This window comes from Chinchilla lanigera, unplaced genomic scaffold, assembly GCF_000276665.1.
Source record: "Chinchilla lanigera isolate Chin_1 unplaced genomic scaffold, ChiLan1.0 scaffold00029, whole genome shotgun sequence".
NCBI classification, from domain to species: domain Eukaryota; kingdom Metazoa; phylum Chordata; class Mammalia; order Rodentia; family Chinchillidae; genus Chinchilla; species Chinchilla lanigera.
Genome location: NW_004955430.1, coordinates 7,055,040 through 7,074,382, shown reverse-complemented (window position 1 = coordinate 7,074,382; position 19,343 = coordinate 7,055,040). Strand labels below are relative to the sequence as shown.

Here is a 19,343-nt window from a genome sequence, read left to right as displayed (position 1 = left end):
AATACAGTATATATTTTATCAGCAGATGAATACCATGCTGTACACAATGGAAATGCAGTATGCCACTACCACTTGTGCGTTTGCCAATGTGAGATTGTATACAGCACACTATGGGCTGATGGAATGGAAGGTGACCAACCACAGCATTGTGTTCTGTATCCTAGGCGCTGACTGGCTCAGTGACCATAGCATCAGTCTGTTTTCTCTCCCACACTGTGCCCGTACATTCAGCATCTCCTCTTGTCCACTTCACATCGATATCTAATTGTTGCGCATAGTGTTGCTCTGCAGTGTTGCGTTTTTGTGAAACTTTCATAAAAGTTTGCATTTATTCCAAGCCCTATGATACCACCCAAACGTTCTGCTCCTTCTAAGGCTTCTCACAGTGAACCCAAGTGTCAGAGGAAGATGGTTGCCATCAAAGAAAAGGTAGAACTTCTTGACATGTCAAAGGAAGGCAAAAGCTATGCAGCTGTAGGCCATTATGGGATCAACTGTTCACTACATAAAGAAAGATGAGACGAATATTAGGTCTACAGCAACAGTGACTTTTAACAAGACTGCAAAGAGGGTGGTCACTTCCTGTAATAAAGCCATTGTGAGGATGGAGTCTGCATTGGCCTTGTGGATAAATGACTGCATGAAGAAGAATATCTCACTGGATACAAACACCCTCTGGACAAAGGCAGAAAGCACGGATGTTCACAAGGATGACGAGGACGATGATGCAGAAGCAGGACCAGACCGTTGAGTGCTTCTCTCACCAGACCAAACTCATTCAGTGTCACCAAGGGCTGGCTTGACAAATTTCAGAGACACTTTGGAATCAAGAGCATTTCTCTGCATGGAGAAGCTGCCTCTGTGGATAAAGCCAGAGCTGAGGGGTATGCGAACGACATGTTCAGATCCATCATTGAGGAAGGGGACTATAAGCCTGAACAAGTTTTTAACATGGATGAGATGGCTTATGTTGGAAATGGATGCTGTTTTGCACTTTTATTATGAAGGACGAAGCCAAAGCCCCTGGTTTTAAGGCCCAAAAAGATCAAATAACTCTGGTTATGTGTGGGAATGCTGCGGGCTTTATGATAAAGCCAGGGCTTACTTATAAGTCAAAAAACCCAAGGGCCCTAAAAAACAAAAATAAAAATGTGTTGGCTGTGTACTGGATGTGCCACCCCAAAGCCTGGATCACGAAGCTCCTCATGGCTGATTGGTTCCACCAGTGCTTTATCCCAGAGGTTAAGCTTTACCTGGTAGAGAAAAACCTCTAATTCAAAGTGCTTCTGATCATGGACAGTGCTGGAGGCCATGCTGTTGATCTGTTATATAATGAAGTGCAGATAGAGTTCTTGCTGCTGAACACCACATTGCTCAGTCAGCCCATGGATCAAGGCGTTATTCATGCTTTTAAGGCACTCTGCATGCGAAACGCCCTGCAAAATCTGTTTGAAGCTATGGGCTCGGATGAAAACTTCTCACTAAAGGTGTACTGGTGTGACTACAATATAGCACTGTGTCTCCTAAATATTCAGAAGGCCACAGAGGAGATGAAGAGTGAAACTGTAAATGCCAGCTGGAGAAATCTGTGGCCAGAAGTGGTCCACGATTACAAGGGATTCTCTCTTGATGATGTCCATCACTCTGCAGTACCAAAGGCCATGAAGCTGGCAAAACTACTGGGAGGAGATGGCTTCAATGATGTGACTCCTGACAGCGTGAATGATCTGATTGACATCCACTCACCACCGCTGATGGACAACGACCTGAGAGAGATGACAAAGTCAGCAAGTGAAGAAGAGGATGAGGAACAAGACGAACTACGGGTTGGAGAAGAGGAGGAGGTTGGCCTAACACTCAATCAGCTTGCAAACCATGGTCAGAATGGCCAAAGAACTTCAGCGCGTGGCTCAAGAATGGGGCCCCAGATGTTTCGTTCATTGCACTTCATAAATGCAATCGAGAATGGATGTCAGTATATAAAAACCTTCTCACTCAAAAGAAAAAGCAGCGCCAGCAACTCCCCATAACTATGTTCATCCCTCAGAAAAAGAGATCATTTACATCTCAGAGCTAAGATACAGCACCTCGTGATGAAGTGCCTGATGAAGTGGTGCCTTCAGAAGAGCTGTAATGCTCTTCTTGGCTGTGCAATACACTCATCTCATCGTCGTCACCTTCATCACCATCAGTACCGCACAGCTACTTAATTCATGATCTTCATCATTCAAGTTCTAGTATACTTCACTGGCAAGTACTTGTATAGAATTTACATGTTGCTAAAATTATGTAGGTTTACAAGTGTAGAAAGTGTTTAAGAGCATATGAAGTGTTTGTAAGAGTGTGGGAAAGGTTAATAAGAGAGTGGGAAAGGTTTATAGGAGTGTGGAAAGGGTTTATAAAGCCTTAAAGTATATATAAATAATAAAATAAATATAACACCGCTACTTCACAGATTTTCACCTATCATGGGGGTCTCTGGAACAGAACTCCCATGATAGGTGAGGGATCACTGTACCACCATTAATAATGGAATGGAATTTAATAATAACATAGAATCAACTAAATATCTAAAAATTAATAAAACTTAATAGTAATACTAGTGAAGATGGAGAGAGTGGAGAAGGGGAAAATGAAAGAAGTAAAAAATTTTTGAAAAGGAAAAGAAGATAAAAAGGAGGGAAAGTGAAATATTAAGGGATAAAAGAAAATAGAATTAGATAAAAGTAACAGACAAGAAAAAAACAGAACAGATTAAAGAAAAAAGCTCCAATCCCCTCTCCAACAAAAATGAAGAAAAAGAGAAATGAGTGCAAAAAAATGTCTCCATGTTTTTGAATGAGTGGTTCTTTCCAGCATCTGACTGTTGAACTCTACCGGGTATAAGGGAGGGATATTGAGTCACTGCTAAGACCTATATTATTTTGTTTCCACACTCATGTTTTTGTGTGTGAATGCTGAATCGTATCTCATTTTTCCTGCTGGGCCTGGTTGGTCAATGGTGTCCACGCTGGGGGTATATTTACTCCAACTGTTCCCAGTTTCCATGTCCCTCAGTGCATGGCAAGTCATGGCTTTCTCCACCTAACTTTGTGGCATACGGGTTTATGAAATATCCTCCCTGTTTCGGAGGCCCCTCCGTCAATACAACACAAACTTTGCCAAGCATCCATCCCAGGTTATATCCCTGACTACGCTGGCAAATGGAGCAAGAAACAGACCAGTGAGCTCAGAGTTGGGTGTAGGCAATGGAATAGGGCCAAGGAGGGGGAAGTCAAGCAGTCCGCTGGAATTAATGCCATCGCTTTCAGACCTAGTCACTTCCAAAAGCCACATAGGACTGGCCTAGCTTCTCACCACAAAGGGCAAACCTCTGTGCTGCTCCCAGTCTGCACTTTAACTTCTCAGAGCATCTGTGTCTACTTGTGCCCTCTCTGTAGCTATCTCTTATGCTGTCTCCAACCCAGTCATGGTGGTAGGGTGACCCAAGAAACCCTGAAGTGTATTTGTTCTGTAGTTGTTCTGTAGCTCAGACTTGAACAATTAACCCTTGCCAAAAGTGACTCCTGGCTTAACACTTTCAAATATGGCAGACACTGCCCTGGATTTCTTCTCCAACCTTAGCCTGCCATGTAGAAGGAGTTAATTTCAGAGTGAACCTCATGCTACCTTTGCAACAACCATGGGTTTTTCTGGCGCTAGTGCTGCTGGCCTTGTCTGTTATTTCTCCCTAGAGCTGCCAACCCTCTCCGGGCTTACCTTGTGTTAGCAAAGAAAGGTCTCCCTCTCTGGGAGCTGAAGCTAACTTTCCAGAATGCTTTATTCATCTCTCTGTTTTGTGCTTCTCTGTATTTTCTAGTTTTTCTGTTGTCCCCTTCACAATTCCCAAAGACTTACTTTTTTTCTTTACCAGGTTGTTGTTTTCCAGGTGTCTCAATTCCACATCACAGAAAGGATTTTTTTAAGTGGTCCTGTAGCTGTCTTGTTTCTTCTCCTTACTCAACAATCTCTTAAAATATTTCTCAATGAAACAATAATTATTAATCTTGTTTCCATTAGGAAACATTTTTGTGACTCTCTACCTGAATGGCGGGAAATCTATGACAGTAAAGAACCACACAATGCAAAATTTCCAGCACCAATGAATAAGAAGCTAAATGAACTACAGAAAATAATAATTCTTCGGTGCCTAAGACCAGATAAGGTAAAGACAAATGTATTCTATTTGGGATCCATATAACTTGCCGTATATGAAGTACTAGTCTGAAAGATAACAGTCATGTGCCATATGACATTTTATCGATGGACTTCACATACAACAAAGGTCCTACAAGATTATTAAAAAACTGAAAAGTCCCTATTTCACCTAGTGACATTACACCCATTGTAAAATCATAGTGCAATACATTATTCACTCTTTTATGTTAGTAATGGCATAAATAAACCTACTTAACTGCCAGTCATATAAAAGTAAAGCATACACAATTATGTATGGTATATAATACTTGATAATGATAAATTACTATGTACTATTTTATTTATAATGCTACATTTTATCATTAATTCAGAATATATTCCTCTTTATTTTAAAAAAATATTAACTGTAAAACAGCCACAAGCACATCCTCTAAGAAATATTCTAGAAGAAGCCATCATTATCACAGGAAATGATAGCTTCATGAATGTTGTCAGTTCTAAAGCCCTCCCAGTGGGACAAGATGAGGTGGAAGACAGAGATACTGATAATCCTGATCCTATATAGACCTAGGCTAATGTGTGTTTACATCTTAATTTCTAACAAAAAGCAAATACATCAAAATTTTTAAAAATAGAAAAACAGTCATAGCATTAGGATATAAAGGAAATACTTTTGTTGAGCTGTACAATGTATCTGAGTTTTAAGCTAAGTGATATTATAAAAATGTAAAAGAAATTAAATTATAAAGAAAAATTATACTATGCTAAAGTTAACTTATTATTAAAGAGAGAAAAATGTTTAAAATAAATTTAGTATAGCCTGAGTGAACAGTTTTTATGAAGTCTCCAGAAGTGTGCAGCAGTATTCTAGGCCTCCACATTAACCCACAACTCAGTCATCTAGAGCCGCTTCCAGTCATGTAAACTCTTCACAGTAAGTGCCCTGTACAGCGGTACCTTTTTTAATCTTTCATACCATACTTTTACTGTAGATTTTCTATGTTTAAACATATTTAAATACTATGTGTTATAATTGCTTACATTATTCAGTACAGTAGTATGCTGTAATGTTTATAGCCTAGAAACAATAGGCTATTGAATACAGGCTACAGGTGTAGAAGGCTATTCCATTTAGGTTTCTTTATGTATGCTCTGTGATGTCCATACAACAAGAAACTGACTAATTCATTTCTCAGGAAGAATCCCAGTTGTTCAATGATGCATGACTGTATTGTTATTTGGTTCTTTAATTCCTATTCTTATTTAATTCCTGTTTAGGATTCATTGGGTTCCCTGGCTCTATGAGTTTCTTTTCTCAATTTGGGAATATTTTGACCATTAATTTTTCAAATATTTTTTTGCTGTCCCACCTACAATTCCAATTATGTATCCATTAGACTTATTGATATTATGCTATGGGACACTCTGTTAATTATATTTTAATCTTTTGTATCTCTGTGCATCCATTTGTATAGTTCCCATTGCTATCTGTGTGTTTCAGTGTAATATCTAATCTGTTGTTAGTCCCATCCAATTCATTTCAGTAGTTTTGTATTTAAAATTTTTAGAAATTTCACTTGATTCTTTTTATATATTCTATTTTCATTTGGCTGACATCTTCCTTTAAATATTTGAATATAGTTATTACTGTTTTAAAATCTTGGCTGCTAATTCCATCATTTCTAGATCCGTTTCTGTTGAGTGATTTTGTTCTTGGTTGTATATTTTCCTGCTTGTTGATATCTAGTAATATCTTAATTGGGTGTTGGACATTGTGAATGTTATGTTGGTGGACTTTGTTATCTTCCTGTAAAGATTTTGTCCTGCTAGTTCGGGAGCCAGTACACAACACCTGTGGGCCAAATCCAGCCTATGATTTCTTTGGTCTAGTCCATGAGATGAAAATGTCTTTTACATTTTATAGGGTTGCTTTAAAAAGAAGAAAGAAAAAGAAAGTGCAGCAAAAATTGTATGAATTGTATGAGTCCCACAAAGCCTAAAAATATTTACTGTCTGGCCCTACGTAGAAAAAGCTTGCCAAGTCCAATGGCTTTGTAGTTAAATACCTAAATTCAAATTGTTCTTTTTGAGGGTAGTTAAGATCTATTAGGGACTATCTAAAAATAGTTTTCTCAATGGACAGTTTAGCCCATCCACGAAAGGTTGCCCTTCTGGGATCTTTACTGAACGCCTCAAATGATCATCAAGGACTCGCCACTTGGTTATGCCCAGCCTTGTGTGGGAGTCAGTTGTTCCCCAGGCCCCCAGCTCCCAGCTCTCTAGTCATTCTTTCCATTCATGCCTACTGCATGCACATAATATTCAGCAAAGATTCGAAGGTTTTGGTATGCATATTTCTGAGCTCTTTTCCTGAATAACTCTCTCCTAATTGAAACTGCACAACTTCTAACAGACTTGGCCTCCTTGCACACTTTTTCCTGTTTTCCCGCCTCAGCAACACTGTGCTGCTCTGCTTTCAATCACTCTTCCCTGTTCCACAGTCTGGGATATACCTCTGAGAAGAAAGCTGAGGAAATAATAAGATTTACTTCATTTCCTTTTTTATCAGGATCACAATCCTGTACCACCTATTGCTCAGTGTCTCAAAAAGCTTGTTTCATTAATGTTGCCCATTTTAAAAAAATTGTTTATGGCGGAAGATAAATCTGATCCCTTTAACTCTGTCATAGCTAGAAGCAGATGGTAGAAAATCTTGTACATGTCACAATTCTATTAGTCAAATGTGCACAGAAATCTTTCCATGGGTATAATGAGTAGGATAATTATCACTTCACTTATAGACTAAGCTGCTGTAAAAAGAGACCTAAAATATAGTCACTTCAATAAAATAAAAGTTGATTTCTGTCCTAACAGCCCAGAGGCAAATGATTAAGGGCTGGCAGGCCCACTTAGCTCTTTCCTGAGATCACTCAGAAATTCAGACTCTTCCTCTCATGCTAGGAAAGCCCTTTAGAGTGTGATCCCCATCAGCAAGATTGAGCTCACTCAGAAACACTACATCTGTGGAAGAAGGAAAGTGCTGAAAGCAAACAGCTTCCTTATAGAATATGACCTGGAAGTCCCATGCATAATTTCTACTGGTTCCTCTGGGCCAAACTGAGTCACATGCTGATATTAGCTGGAAGAAATTAAAAAAACATGGGGTTCTATTACCGAAAGGAGGCAAAAATGATAGTTTTTGTCTCTGCTATAGAACGCGTTGGAGTCTTAGCATATGTTTAAGATCCATTTGTATATCTTCTTCTATAAGCAGTTCATCTCCTCTGCCCATTTTTCATTTGAATCCTTGTCCTAACAATTTATAGATACTTTTTACATGCAAAGGAAATGCATGCTTTTCTTGTCCAGTAGATTAAAATTGTATTATTTGTTGTTTTTCAATAATAATCAAAGCTATTGTTGAAGTAAAAATTACTCCAAAGATCATATTCTCTTTCTACATCAGATAACTCCAGCTATAACAAATTATGTAACTGACAAACTAGGAAAAAAGTTTGTGGAGCCTCCACCATTTGATTTGGCAAAGAGTTATTTGGATTCCAACTGTACCATCCCCTTAATTTTTGTGCTGTCTCCAGGAGCAGATCCTATGGCCAGTAAGTACTTTACTGTAAACTTTTAAAAATTACAAATAAGGCCGGGCATGGTGGCACATGCCTGTAATCCCAGCACTTGGGAGGCTGAAGCAGGAGGATCGTTGCAAGTTCCAGACCAGCCTGTGCTACAAAGTGAGCTCAAGGCCAGCCTGAACTGCATAGAGAGATCCTGTCTCAAAAAAGACAAAAAAATTACAAATAAAAAATTTATTCAATGACCATTTATTATATAATTGTGAATTAGTAAATCTGGTATTTATAGGGAAAGGTAACTAGAATTTTTTTATGATAAAACACAGAAATTGTAATATATCTTTAGTAAGAAGTGGGACCATTTTCTGTTCCCCTTGTAGGCCTGCTGAAATTTGCAAATGATAAATCTATGACTGGAAATAAGTTTCAAGCTATTTCACTAGGACAGGGACAAGGACCAATTGCAACAAAAATGATTAAAGCAGCAATAGAAGAAGGAACGTGGGTTTGCCTACAGAACTGTCATCTTGCTGTCTCCTGGATGCCCATGTTGGAAAAAATATGTGAAGATTTTTCCCCTGAAACCTGTAGCTCATCCTTTAGGCTTTGGCTCACAAGTTATCCATCTCCAAAAGTATGTTTATTTTTTATATAATTCAGTGCATTCGTTTAGCCATCTGTTCAACTGTGTGTCTTGAGTTTCAGACACTTCACCTTAGATATATTTTTTAAATATATCTGGAGTCTTGTACTATACACACTTTTAAATCCACTAGTGTGGATTTAAACTTTGTAGGACCCATAATTACTATTTTGCATAATAATTTCCACTCATTTTGTCTTAGTTCCCAGTAACAATTCTACAGAATGGAGTAAAAATGACTAATGAACCTCCCACGGGTCTGCGGCTAAATCTTCTTCAATCCTATCTCACTGATCCAGTTTCTGATGTTCAGTTTTTTAAGGGATGCCCAGGAAAAGAACAGGTAGGATTCAGCTTCTGAAACTCTTAAATTATGTATTGCCATGATTTAAGAAGTTAACAAAAAAAATTTTGTGTAATAATTTTTAAATTTTATGCATTTTTTAATGAAACAGAAATTGTTCCCGTCTTATTCATCATTTTACTCCCAATACTTTCATTGTGCTTACGACCTAGTAGATGTTGAAATAAATATTTTTCAATGAATGAATGTATCTTAGTTTGTAAACTAAAGCCCAATAATATTTCTGATCAAGACCCAAGAATAGACATTTATTATTACATTATTTATTCATCCTTTCAACAGATATGTGTATTAGGCAGTACGCTTGGTACTAGATACAAAACAGTGAGAACAGAATGGACATGTGGAAGTCTGCCTCCGTGGGACTTACATTCTAAGATAATATTCTAGTGTATTAATAATGTTTTTCAGCATATACATCTAACATAATTTTGTTCATGTATTGGGAACTTCAGGGAGCCCCAATAACTAGCACTCATTTTCTCTACCTGAATTCTTACCAGTTAAGAAACTGGAAAAAGTAGACATGGAGGGGACGCTAATTCTAACCACAATTAATACAGGTTAGGTTGGAAGATGAAGCTTATATTTGTGAACAAATGAGCTGCATATTACAGAAACCCAGAGTTAAGATTTATCAGACTAAGGGAATAAAGGAAAATTCATTTCCCTGTAAGAAGCTCAGTTCTGAGAGAGAAAAGAGAGGAGCTAACCAAGCCTAGCTGGTTAATTTTTCCCACATTTGCCTTCTCGCAACTTTAAGTACAAGGATGGAGAAAAGTCAGGAGTGTTAATTAGCTGAGGTTTCTCCACATGGTAGAAAAAAGTACTAAAAGAAAATCATCTCCTTTCCCTCATCCCCACATATACTATTTCTCATATTTGCCTGTTTGAGCTAGAAAAAGAATGATATCAAAGGCAAAATAAAGGAAGTCAGATCCCTCTGTTTAATTTCTGTGTGCTTCTACTTCTACACAATAATTTCATTTATAACTCTGGAAGAAAGAGAGAATATTTTGTAGTTTTAGCTAGAGAGATTAGTAGAATCAAGAAGGTATTGTAGCGTTTGATTCCCCATCCAGAGTTTGAACTTCAGCAATTAAATAAACAGAGAATTACAGACAGAGTTCAGAGTTCAGATGACGCACGTAAAAATGATGCTCTGTAGCCAGGTGTGGTGGCACATGCCTATAATTCCAGCATTCAGGAGGCTGTACATTCCAGGCCAGCCTCTACTACATAGTGAAACCTTGTCTCTAACAAAACAAAACAAAACAAAAAATGGTGCTGTGTTGGGGCAGAAGCACTCTGTATTATAATTTTGAGCAAATGATGTTGGTGCCCCAAGTAGTGGAATCTGAGTGACATCCAAAGTTAGCGCCCCTCCCATGTATCTGAATTTTATGATACACAGTGGCCATAGGTGAGGCTTCACCAAGCAGCTTCTTTGGTAATAAAAACGAATAGAAGCTGGGGCACGACAAGAAAAAGAGAGTAAATGCCCTATGACATCAGTTCTCAGTGTGCGAGGGCTTGTACACGTGCATCTTTCTGGGCCTTCCTCCCAGAGTTTCTAACCCAGTAGGCCTGGAGCAGAGCTTTACTGTACAGTTCTAATTCTCAGGTGAAACTGATGCTGCTGATCCTGGAATCACGCTTTCAAAACCATTGTCTTAGGATTTCTGCAGGTGGCTGGTTTGTAGGCATATATCCATCTCCTTTAGAAGTTCCCAGAAAAGCTGGGCTGCCTTTGCTAATTTCTGACTATTGGGCCCACAGAAATTTGAACTATAGCCATTTGCCCATTAAAAAGCAAATACGATCTCTGTGGTCACAGGTTGTTTATTTGTTTGTTTGTTTGGGGTCTGGGGAGGGGTTGAGACAAGGTCTCACTATACAGTTTAGACTGGCCTTCAATTCACTATCTAGTCCAGGATGGTGATCCTCCTGACTCAGCCATCTCTTGAGTGCTGGAATTACAGGTGTGCACCACTGTACCCAGCTTCAGTCACTGGTTGTTGATATTTTGGATATTCCAATTATCTGGCAGTGATAATAGTTGTCACTTTATACATTTGTCTCTTGTACTCAGTTATATCTTCCTAGAAGCAGAGATACATTTTTGTATCTCTGTTCACTAAATAAATAGCCACTAAACACCTACTACATACAAGACACTCTTCTAAAAACTGGTAATATGGCACTAAACATGTAAACATACAAAAACATATAAAAATCTCTGTGTTCATGGGATTTACGTTCTGGTTGAAGGAAAGCTATAGAAGGCAAACTCAGCCCTAATCCCCAGAACCCTGGTAGACCTTTTAAAGCTACAGATGTCATTGCTCTACTTGTAAGACTCTGAAGTAGGGACTGAAGAACTAGTATAAGTATAGCACATCACAAACCATGACCATGAAGGATTTATCTCTGGGATGCAAAGATGCTTCAACTTATAAAAATCCATTCCTGTGATATAGAGTAACAAAATAGAGAATAAAAAATCACATGATTGTTTCAATAGATGCAGAAAATGGCTGGGTATGGTGGCACGTGCCTGTAATCTGAAGAAAAAGGATTGTAAGCTTGAGGCCTCCCTAGGCTACATACTGAGTTCTTTGCCCAGTGTGGTGGTGCATGCCTGTAATGCCAGTACTTGGGAGGCTGAGGTAGGAGGATTATTGCAAGTTCAAGGCCAGCCTGGGCTACAAAGTGAGGTCAAGGCCAGCTTGAACTGCATAGTGAGACCCTGTCTCAAAAAGACAAAAAAAAAAAAAAATCTTTAGAAAGAGCTGGGGATGTAGCTTAGTGCAAAGTCCTTGGTTTCTATCCCCAGTACTGTTAAATAAAAAATAAATAAATAAAATTCATAATAAAAAGCTCTTAACAAATAAAGAATAAAAGAAAATTATCTCAACATTTAAAAGGTCATATATAAAAAATCCACACATAATATCATGCTCAAAAGTGAAAAAACTACAAGTGCTTCCTCTAGCATTGGGAACAAGGCAAGTTTGCCTACTCCTGTCACTCCTAATTCAACAATTAGGCAGGAGAAAGAAACAAGTTACCCAAATCACAACAGAAAGTTTTCTTACATTTAGGAAACCCTAAAAACTGCATAAGAGAACTGCTATAAGTAACCAACAACTTCAGTAAAGTTGCAGGATATAAAATCAACCTACAACTATCAGTTGTACTTTTATTCACCAGCAACAGACTACCTGAAAAAAAAGAAATTAGGAAAAAGCACAATTTAAAATAATACCAAAAAGAATAAAATATTTAGGAATAAGCCAGGCATGGTAGTGCATGTCCTGTAATCCCAGGAGGGGGATCTCAGGAGGCTGAGGCAGGAGGATTGCAAGTTCAGTACCAACCTGGGCTACATAGTGAGTCCAGGCTAGCCTGAACTACAGCATTTGAACTACAGCAAGAACCTGTCTAAAAAAAAGAAAAAAAAAAAAAAAAAAAAAAACCTTAGGAATAAACTTAACTAAGTGAATGAAAGATTTGTACACAGAAAATTACAAAACATTGATGAAAAAAGCTAAAGAAGACACAAACATGGAAAAGACAGCTGCAATAGTTAACTGTGGTGTCAACATGAATGGGAAGTGTCTATCTGATTAGTTTAGCATGGTTGTGGAGTGTCTGGAGATAATAGACTGACTGAAGAGGCAAGACCTGCCCTGCCTGTGGGTAGCACCAACCAATAGGCTTGTAGGCTGGAGGGAATAAACAGGTAAGGAAGGATGTGTCGCTTCCGTTTCTCTGAGCTCCAGTCTTCACCCTCACCTTGGGACGTCCATGTCCAGGCTTCCAGCACAGACCCGCCACTTCCTGCTATGGACGCGCAGTGGGCTCCGCAGTGAACTGAAGTCTTTGACCTTTGACGGGGTCCTGCAGCCCTTACCGTGCAGACTCCTCCTGTGCATTCTCCCACGCCTGACCCTCCAGGCAGTCACTGTAAAGCTACCTTGTAAGTCCTTATACATCTTATATTAAATCTGCTCCTCTAGTGAGCCCCATCTGATGCGGCATCCCATGCTCATGAATTCGAAGATTCAATGTGGTTAAAATGTCCAAACTAGACAAACTTACCTGCAGATTCAGTGCAATCTCTATCAAAGTCCCAGTGATATTTTCCACAAAAATAGGAAAAATTATTCTGTAATTCATATGAAAGGACAAGAGATCCCATATAGCCATATTATTGAGAAAGAATAAACTGAAGACAACATACTTCCTAATTTCAAAATATGCTACAAAGCTCGAGTAATTAAAACAATATGATTCTGGCATAAAGACCAATGACAGAACAGGAAGTACAGAAATCAACTCACATTTAACAATAATTAATCTTTGACACTGGTGTCAGGATCACACAATGAGGAAAGAATGGCCTCTTCATCAAATGATCTTGGGAAAACTGGATTCTCATAGGCAAAAGAATGGAATTAGACCCTTATCTGATGATACCCTACACAAAAGTCAGGTAAAATGGATGAAAGATTTAAATGTAAGACCTGAAATTTTAATCCTAGAAGAAAAAAAAAAAAAAAAACAGAGGAAAAGCTTCATGACATTGCTCCTGACAATAATTTCATGAAAACAACACTAAAAGCATAGACAACAAAAGCAAAAATTGATATGTGAAATTAATCAAACTAAAAAGCTTAGGCACGGCAAAGGAAACAATCAACAGACTGAAAGGCAGCCTAGGAAAGGGGAAAGAGTATTTGCAAACTATATATTAGACAAGGGGTTAATTTCCAAAATATAGAAGGAACTCAGACTGAATAGAAAAAGATAATTAATGTGATTTTAAAATAGACTAAAAACTGGGCATAGTGGCACACGCCTATAATCCCAGCAATTGGGAGGCAGAGGCAGGAGGATCACCACAAGTTTGAGGCCACCCTGAACAGCATAGTGAGTTCAAGACCAGCCTGAACTACATAGCAAGACACTGTCTCAAAACAACAACAAAACTAGAATAAAGACTTGCATGGATACTTCTCCAAAAAAAAAGACGTATTAATGGCCAACAGATATTTTAAAAGGTGCTTGTTATTGTTTAGATAAAAAAAAAAATGTTGCCCTAGAAGATTCAAGCGTAAAAAGGTGGGGCTTCTGAAAAACATTTAGATCATGGGGCAGGATGATGAGCTTATAGCTGAATGGGCTCTGAGGAGCGGGAGCACGGTCAGGGACATAGGTCACTGGGGACATAGGTCACCGGCGACATACCTTGGAAGGGTGTGTCTTTTCTCAAGCTCTTTGCCTCTCAGTCTGCTTCTTGGCTGCCATAAGCTGAGATTTCCTCTGCCATCCTCTTCTAGTGTCTTTCTGCTTTGCAACCAGCTGCCCATGGATTGAAACCGCTGAAAACTATGAGAAAAAATAAACCTTTTCTTCTTCAAGTATTTTGTCTCAGCAATACTGCAATCAACACAAGTCAGCATAGAAGTACAAATCAAACCATCATGAGATATATCACACTTTCTGGATGGTTACACAAGGACAAACCAACATGAGTTAGTGAGGATGTGAAGAACATTTACAGAATGTCACAGTAATGTACAGTGGTACAGCCACTAGGGAAAACTGGGGATTCTCAAAAAAATTAAAATAGAACTGTCGTGTGATCTAACAATCCCACGTATGGATATTTATCCCAAAAAGTTACAATTGGGACCCCAAAGAGATTTTAGTACGCCATTATTCATTGCAGCACAATACCCAAGATATGGAAACAAGTTAAATGTCCATTGATGGATGAATGGATAAAGAAAATGTGGTATGTACAGCCTTAAAAAAGGAAGAAGCTGCAGAGCGTGGTGGCGCACACTTATAATCCCAGCACTCAGGAGGCTGAGGCAGGAGGATCATTGCAAGTTTGAGACCAACCTGGGCTACAAGTGAACTCAAAGCCAGCTTAAACTGCATAGCGAGACCCTGTCTCAAAAAGACAAAAAAAAAAAAAAAAAGGAAGAAATCCTGCCGTATGCAACAACATGAGTGAAACTGGGGGACATTGCGTTAAGTAAATTAAACCAGTCACCAAAGGAGAAACACTGTGATTCCATTTACATAAGGGTTCTAGTCAAATTCACAGAAGCAGAAGGTATAATTGTGGTTGCCAGAAGCTGTAGGGAAGGGAGATGGAAAGCTACATACCAATGGGCATAAAGAATCAGTTATGTCAGATGAAGAAATTCTAGAGATCAGCCATAAAACATTATCCCTGCAGTTAACAATACAATGGTGTACACTTAAAAAATGTGCTAAAGGGTGGATTTCATGTTAAATGTTTTACCATAGTAAAGTAAAAACATTTTAAAACCAGATCAAAGTATTTAAGAAGAACTAGTGTAAATGATCAAATAACAAAAGAAAGTGACATGTTTGGCTATCTTGACAAAAGTGCTCTTAACAACCATGACAGTATTATGAACTACGGAAGGACAAAGAAGGAAAGGAAGAGAAAGAACAAACATTTTCTGAGCCCCAGCAGTGTCATGGCTTGTATCTAGGTGGTCCCCCAAAGCCTCTTGTGGTCACAGGTAGAGTTTTTGAGGTGGCTGGGTCGAGGGTGTATGATGCTGGGATCAAGGGTGTGTGATTACAAATTAGCTCACTGATTGGTTTGGCATAGTTCTGGGCATGGATAGAAGAAAAGCCCTCTGTGGATGTGAGTGCTACCCACCCAAAGAGCAGGTAGCCAGGATAGAAATATCAGGGACAGTGGTGCCAGGGATATAGCTCAGTGGTGCAAGCGCCTGCCTGGCAAGCACAGGGTCCTGAGTTCGAGTGCTGACACACACACACAAAAAAACCAGTGCACAAGAAATATAAGGGACCGAAAGAGGACTGCTGTAGTTGCTTTCTGCTTCTTTGCTACTTTGCTGCTCTGCTGCTTTCTGTCTGCCATAAACTGTTTCTCCTTGGTGATGTCCCTCTGCCATGTGCCACCCTGCCTTGGAGCCAGCCAACTGTGAACTGAAACCTCTACAAACTGTGACTAAATAACCCTTTCCTCCTCTAACCTTAGGTGTTGGATATTTTGTCTGAACAATAAGAAAATAACTAAAGCAAGTAGGCTGCAGGTAGTTTACATATATGAGCCTCACAACAATGCTGTAATATAAGTACTATTATCACTCTCCTGTTTTTAAAATAATATATAAATCTGCATATCTTTTTTTTCTTTTTGGTACCGGGAATCGAACTCAGGATGTTGCACTTGCCAGGCAGGTGCTTGTGCCACTGAGCTACATCCCCAGCCCCAAATCTGCATATCTTAGTTACTCTTTTGTTTCTGGAACAAAATACCTGATACCCACAAGTTAAAGGAAGAAAGGTTTATTGTAGCTCACACACTATAGAGGCTTCAGTCCATAGTAGGCTTACTCCACAGCAGGATGGCATTGGCAGAGGCTCCTTTCAGAGGAGAAGCCACCCATGGCAGGATGGGCAGGAGGTAGGAGGCAGAAAGCCTATCTGCCTTCTTTCCCTTTATATTCCATCCAGGCTACCAGCCTATTGCTTGGTGCCACCCACACCCAGGGTGGACTTTCCATTCTCCATACCCAGAGCTATGCTAAACTAATAAGTGGGCTAATCTAATTATCACATACCCATAATCCAGTTTCACACACCCACCATCCAACCATCTCCCAAAAGCCCCACCTATGAGCACATGAGGCTTGGGGTACATCTAGATAAAAACCATGACACCCACTTTCATCCTCATCTTTCTCTCAAATTCTGCTTTTGGAGAGATCCAATCTAAATAAAGATCAAAGACAGAAACAAATGCAACCATTTAGTTTTCCAAAACTTTAATGATGGTCCCTGCCTTAAGAAAACCCATTATGTTGCCATATTAATGGTGATGCATTCCTATAGTCCCAGCACTCGAGAGGCTGAGGCAGGAGGACTGCCTTAAGTTCAAGGCCATCCTGGGCTACATAGGGAGTTCAAGGCCAGCCTGCACTACATAGTGAGACCCTCTCAAAAAAGGAAAACTTAGGCCAGCATGGTGACACGTGCCTGTAATCCCAGCTTTTGGGAGGCCAGCCTGGGTTATATAGTGAGTTCAAGGCCAGTCTAGGCTACATAGCAAGACCCTGTCTCAAAATGAACAAAAACAACAACAAAATAAAAAAATGTGAAAATATAGTATCTATCTTGAAAACATATGTAAATTAAGTAATTGCTGTCATTGCCCAAGTTTCTTCTCTTACTAAATACTTTGACCACCTCAGTGATCTACCATGTTTAAATATGCTTTGATTTATGTACAGTATTTCAAGAGTATACCTATCTAATAAGATGTTGTCTTCTTGGGCTGGGGATTTAGCTCAGCAGCACAGCGCCTGCCTGGCAAGCACAAGGTTGTGAGTTTGATTCCTGGTACTGGAAAACAAACAAACAAAAACAAAACAGAATGCAAGATGTTGTCTTCTTTCATTTTAACTTTTTTTTTGAGTCAGAGTCTTGCTATATTGCCCAGACTGTGTTGTTCCTATGCAGCTGAGACTATAGGCACATGGTACCATGTCCAGCTCACGTTTTAATTAAAAAGTAATAAGGTAGGTGTGGTAGCTCAGTCCTGTAGTGTTCACCACTCCAAAGACTGGGCAGGCAGATCACTTGAGCCCAAGAGTTTGAGGTTAGCCTAAGCAAGAGAGTGAGACTCTGTCTCAAAATAATAATGGTGAAATTTAAATTAAAACAAATAAATTACGCTGCATCCCATAAAAGTAGCTGGACTTGAAGCTGTGTTTGAGGTGTTCTAATTTAAAATACATATCATAGATATTTAAAATTTATCCGGGGGGGTGGCTGGGGATTTAGCTCAGCGGCAAAAAGCGCCTGCCTGGCAAGCGCAAGGTCGTGAGTTTGGTTCCCGGTACCGGAGAAAAACCAAAAAAATAAAATAAAATAAAATAAAATTTATACAGGGGAACCTTAAAGAAATGGGCAGCCATCCTCTAGAGCACTGACACAGGTCCAGTGTGACCATGTGTGACATCCATACTGTGTGACATCCATGTCATGTGACATCCAAGACCATGTGACATCCATATTAAATGTGTGAAGGTGGCATAGGTAGGTCAAGTAAACAATGGCTTCAAAATGATCTCCAAATGAAAAGTAATCAAATCAGAAATTACACAGTGGGGATTTTTGTTTGTTTGTTTGTTTGTTTTTGAGATAGGGTGTCACTTTTGCCATTCAGGTCTGGCCTTGAATTGACTATGTAGCCCTGGCTGGCCTCGACCTCTCAGCAGGCTTCCTGCCTCAGCCTGGGGACTGCTGAGATTGTAGGTATATGTCATCACGCCCAGCTATATATTGGGATTTATTCATCTCCTAATGACTAATCATTGTCCTGCACAGATAGTCTCAAGTATATGCCAGCAGATGCGCAGGATAACATCTGAGTATTGAATTTGTAACTATCTATGAATAATACCCAGGTATTACTAGCCTATACTTTGGTAAAATGGTGATATTATTGCATTTTAATAAAGCTTAATATTATCATGTCATGTCTAGCTTTGGAGATTTAAATTAAGATTGTAAGATGCTTTTTAAAATAAGTATTACTTTAGAAGTTTTCAAAGACATATGATCATAGAATCTTGTAATGAAAAAGATCATCTATCTCTCATTTTACTCTTGGAAATCTGATCAGAATTTTTTCTAATTTTTACATTAAAGGCATGGGAGAAGTTGCTGTTTGGAGTTTGTTTTTTTCATGCCCTTGTACAAGAGAGAAAGAAATTTGGTCCTCTTGGTTGGAATATCCCATATGGATTTAATGAATCAGATTTACGTATCAGTATTCGGCAACTACAGGTAAAATTGGAAAAAAAACTAACGTTTATGAAAGATCACTATTTACTAGATCCTAAGCAACTACCTTTGTTTAGAATAAATTATTCAGTTTTTCCAATGCCCCCAGTAGGTGTAGATAGCTCTAATAATTTTCTACTTTGTATGTTCAACACTAATATTTATTTCTTCTGTTATTTACTTTAAGTGGTTTTGACTCTGTCCCTATGTCTTGCCAAAAGAATTAAGTCTGGTTGTAACAGCATTCACAGATTCAGTTGTATCACACTTCTATATGATAGTCCTTGCAGTTACACTTCCCTCCTTTGTCTGTTCTCTGTGCACACTATTACACTTCATTATTTTTGGTTATTGTGTAGTGAGGTAGGTAAGGAGGGGTGGTGCGTTGGACACGAAGGTGGGAGGTTTAAAGGGGGCTGTGGTGGTGGATGAGAAGAAAGGGTTGATGTGGATTCTGATTTTCTTGGGGTACTTTCAGCTGAGTTGAAGGGTTAGTGCTGAGAGTTTACAGAGGATATTTTGTGAGGGCAAGGGTGAGAGATTAGGGAAATAGGGTTTATTTTGTGATTGAGGAAAGCTATGTGGTTCTCAGAATTTGATAGCGAGGCTGAAGCAGGAGGATCGCAAGTTTGAGCCCAACCTAGGCAACTTAGTGAGACTCTATCTCAAAATAAAAAGT

The 19,343-nt window shown here is 39.0% G+C and overlaps 1 protein-coding gene across 4 annotated transcripts in view; it reads left to right on the top strand.

Moving 5' to 3' along the window:
* The window catches only part of Dnah12 (dynein, axonemal, heavy chain 12), a 233,858-nt gene that overhangs the window by 198,545 nt on the left and 15,970 nt on the right, over nucleotides 1-19,343 (top strand). For all 4 annotated transcript variants that reach the window (XM_013515596.1, XM_013515597.1, XM_013515598.1 and 1 more), the window contains exons 62-66: nucleotides 4,060-4,204; nucleotides 7,664-7,814; nucleotides 8,168-8,421; nucleotides 8,633-8,773; nucleotides 18,530-18,667. In XM_013515596.1, the coding sequence (XP_013371050.1) occupies nucleotides 4,060-4,204; nucleotides 7,664-7,814; nucleotides 8,168-8,421; nucleotides 8,633-8,773; nucleotides 18,530-18,667 (829 nt within the window). The remainder of the gene's footprint in view (nucleotides 1-4,059; nucleotides 4,205-7,663; nucleotides 7,815-8,167; nucleotides 8,422-8,632; nucleotides 8,774-18,529; nucleotides 18,668-19,343) is intronic.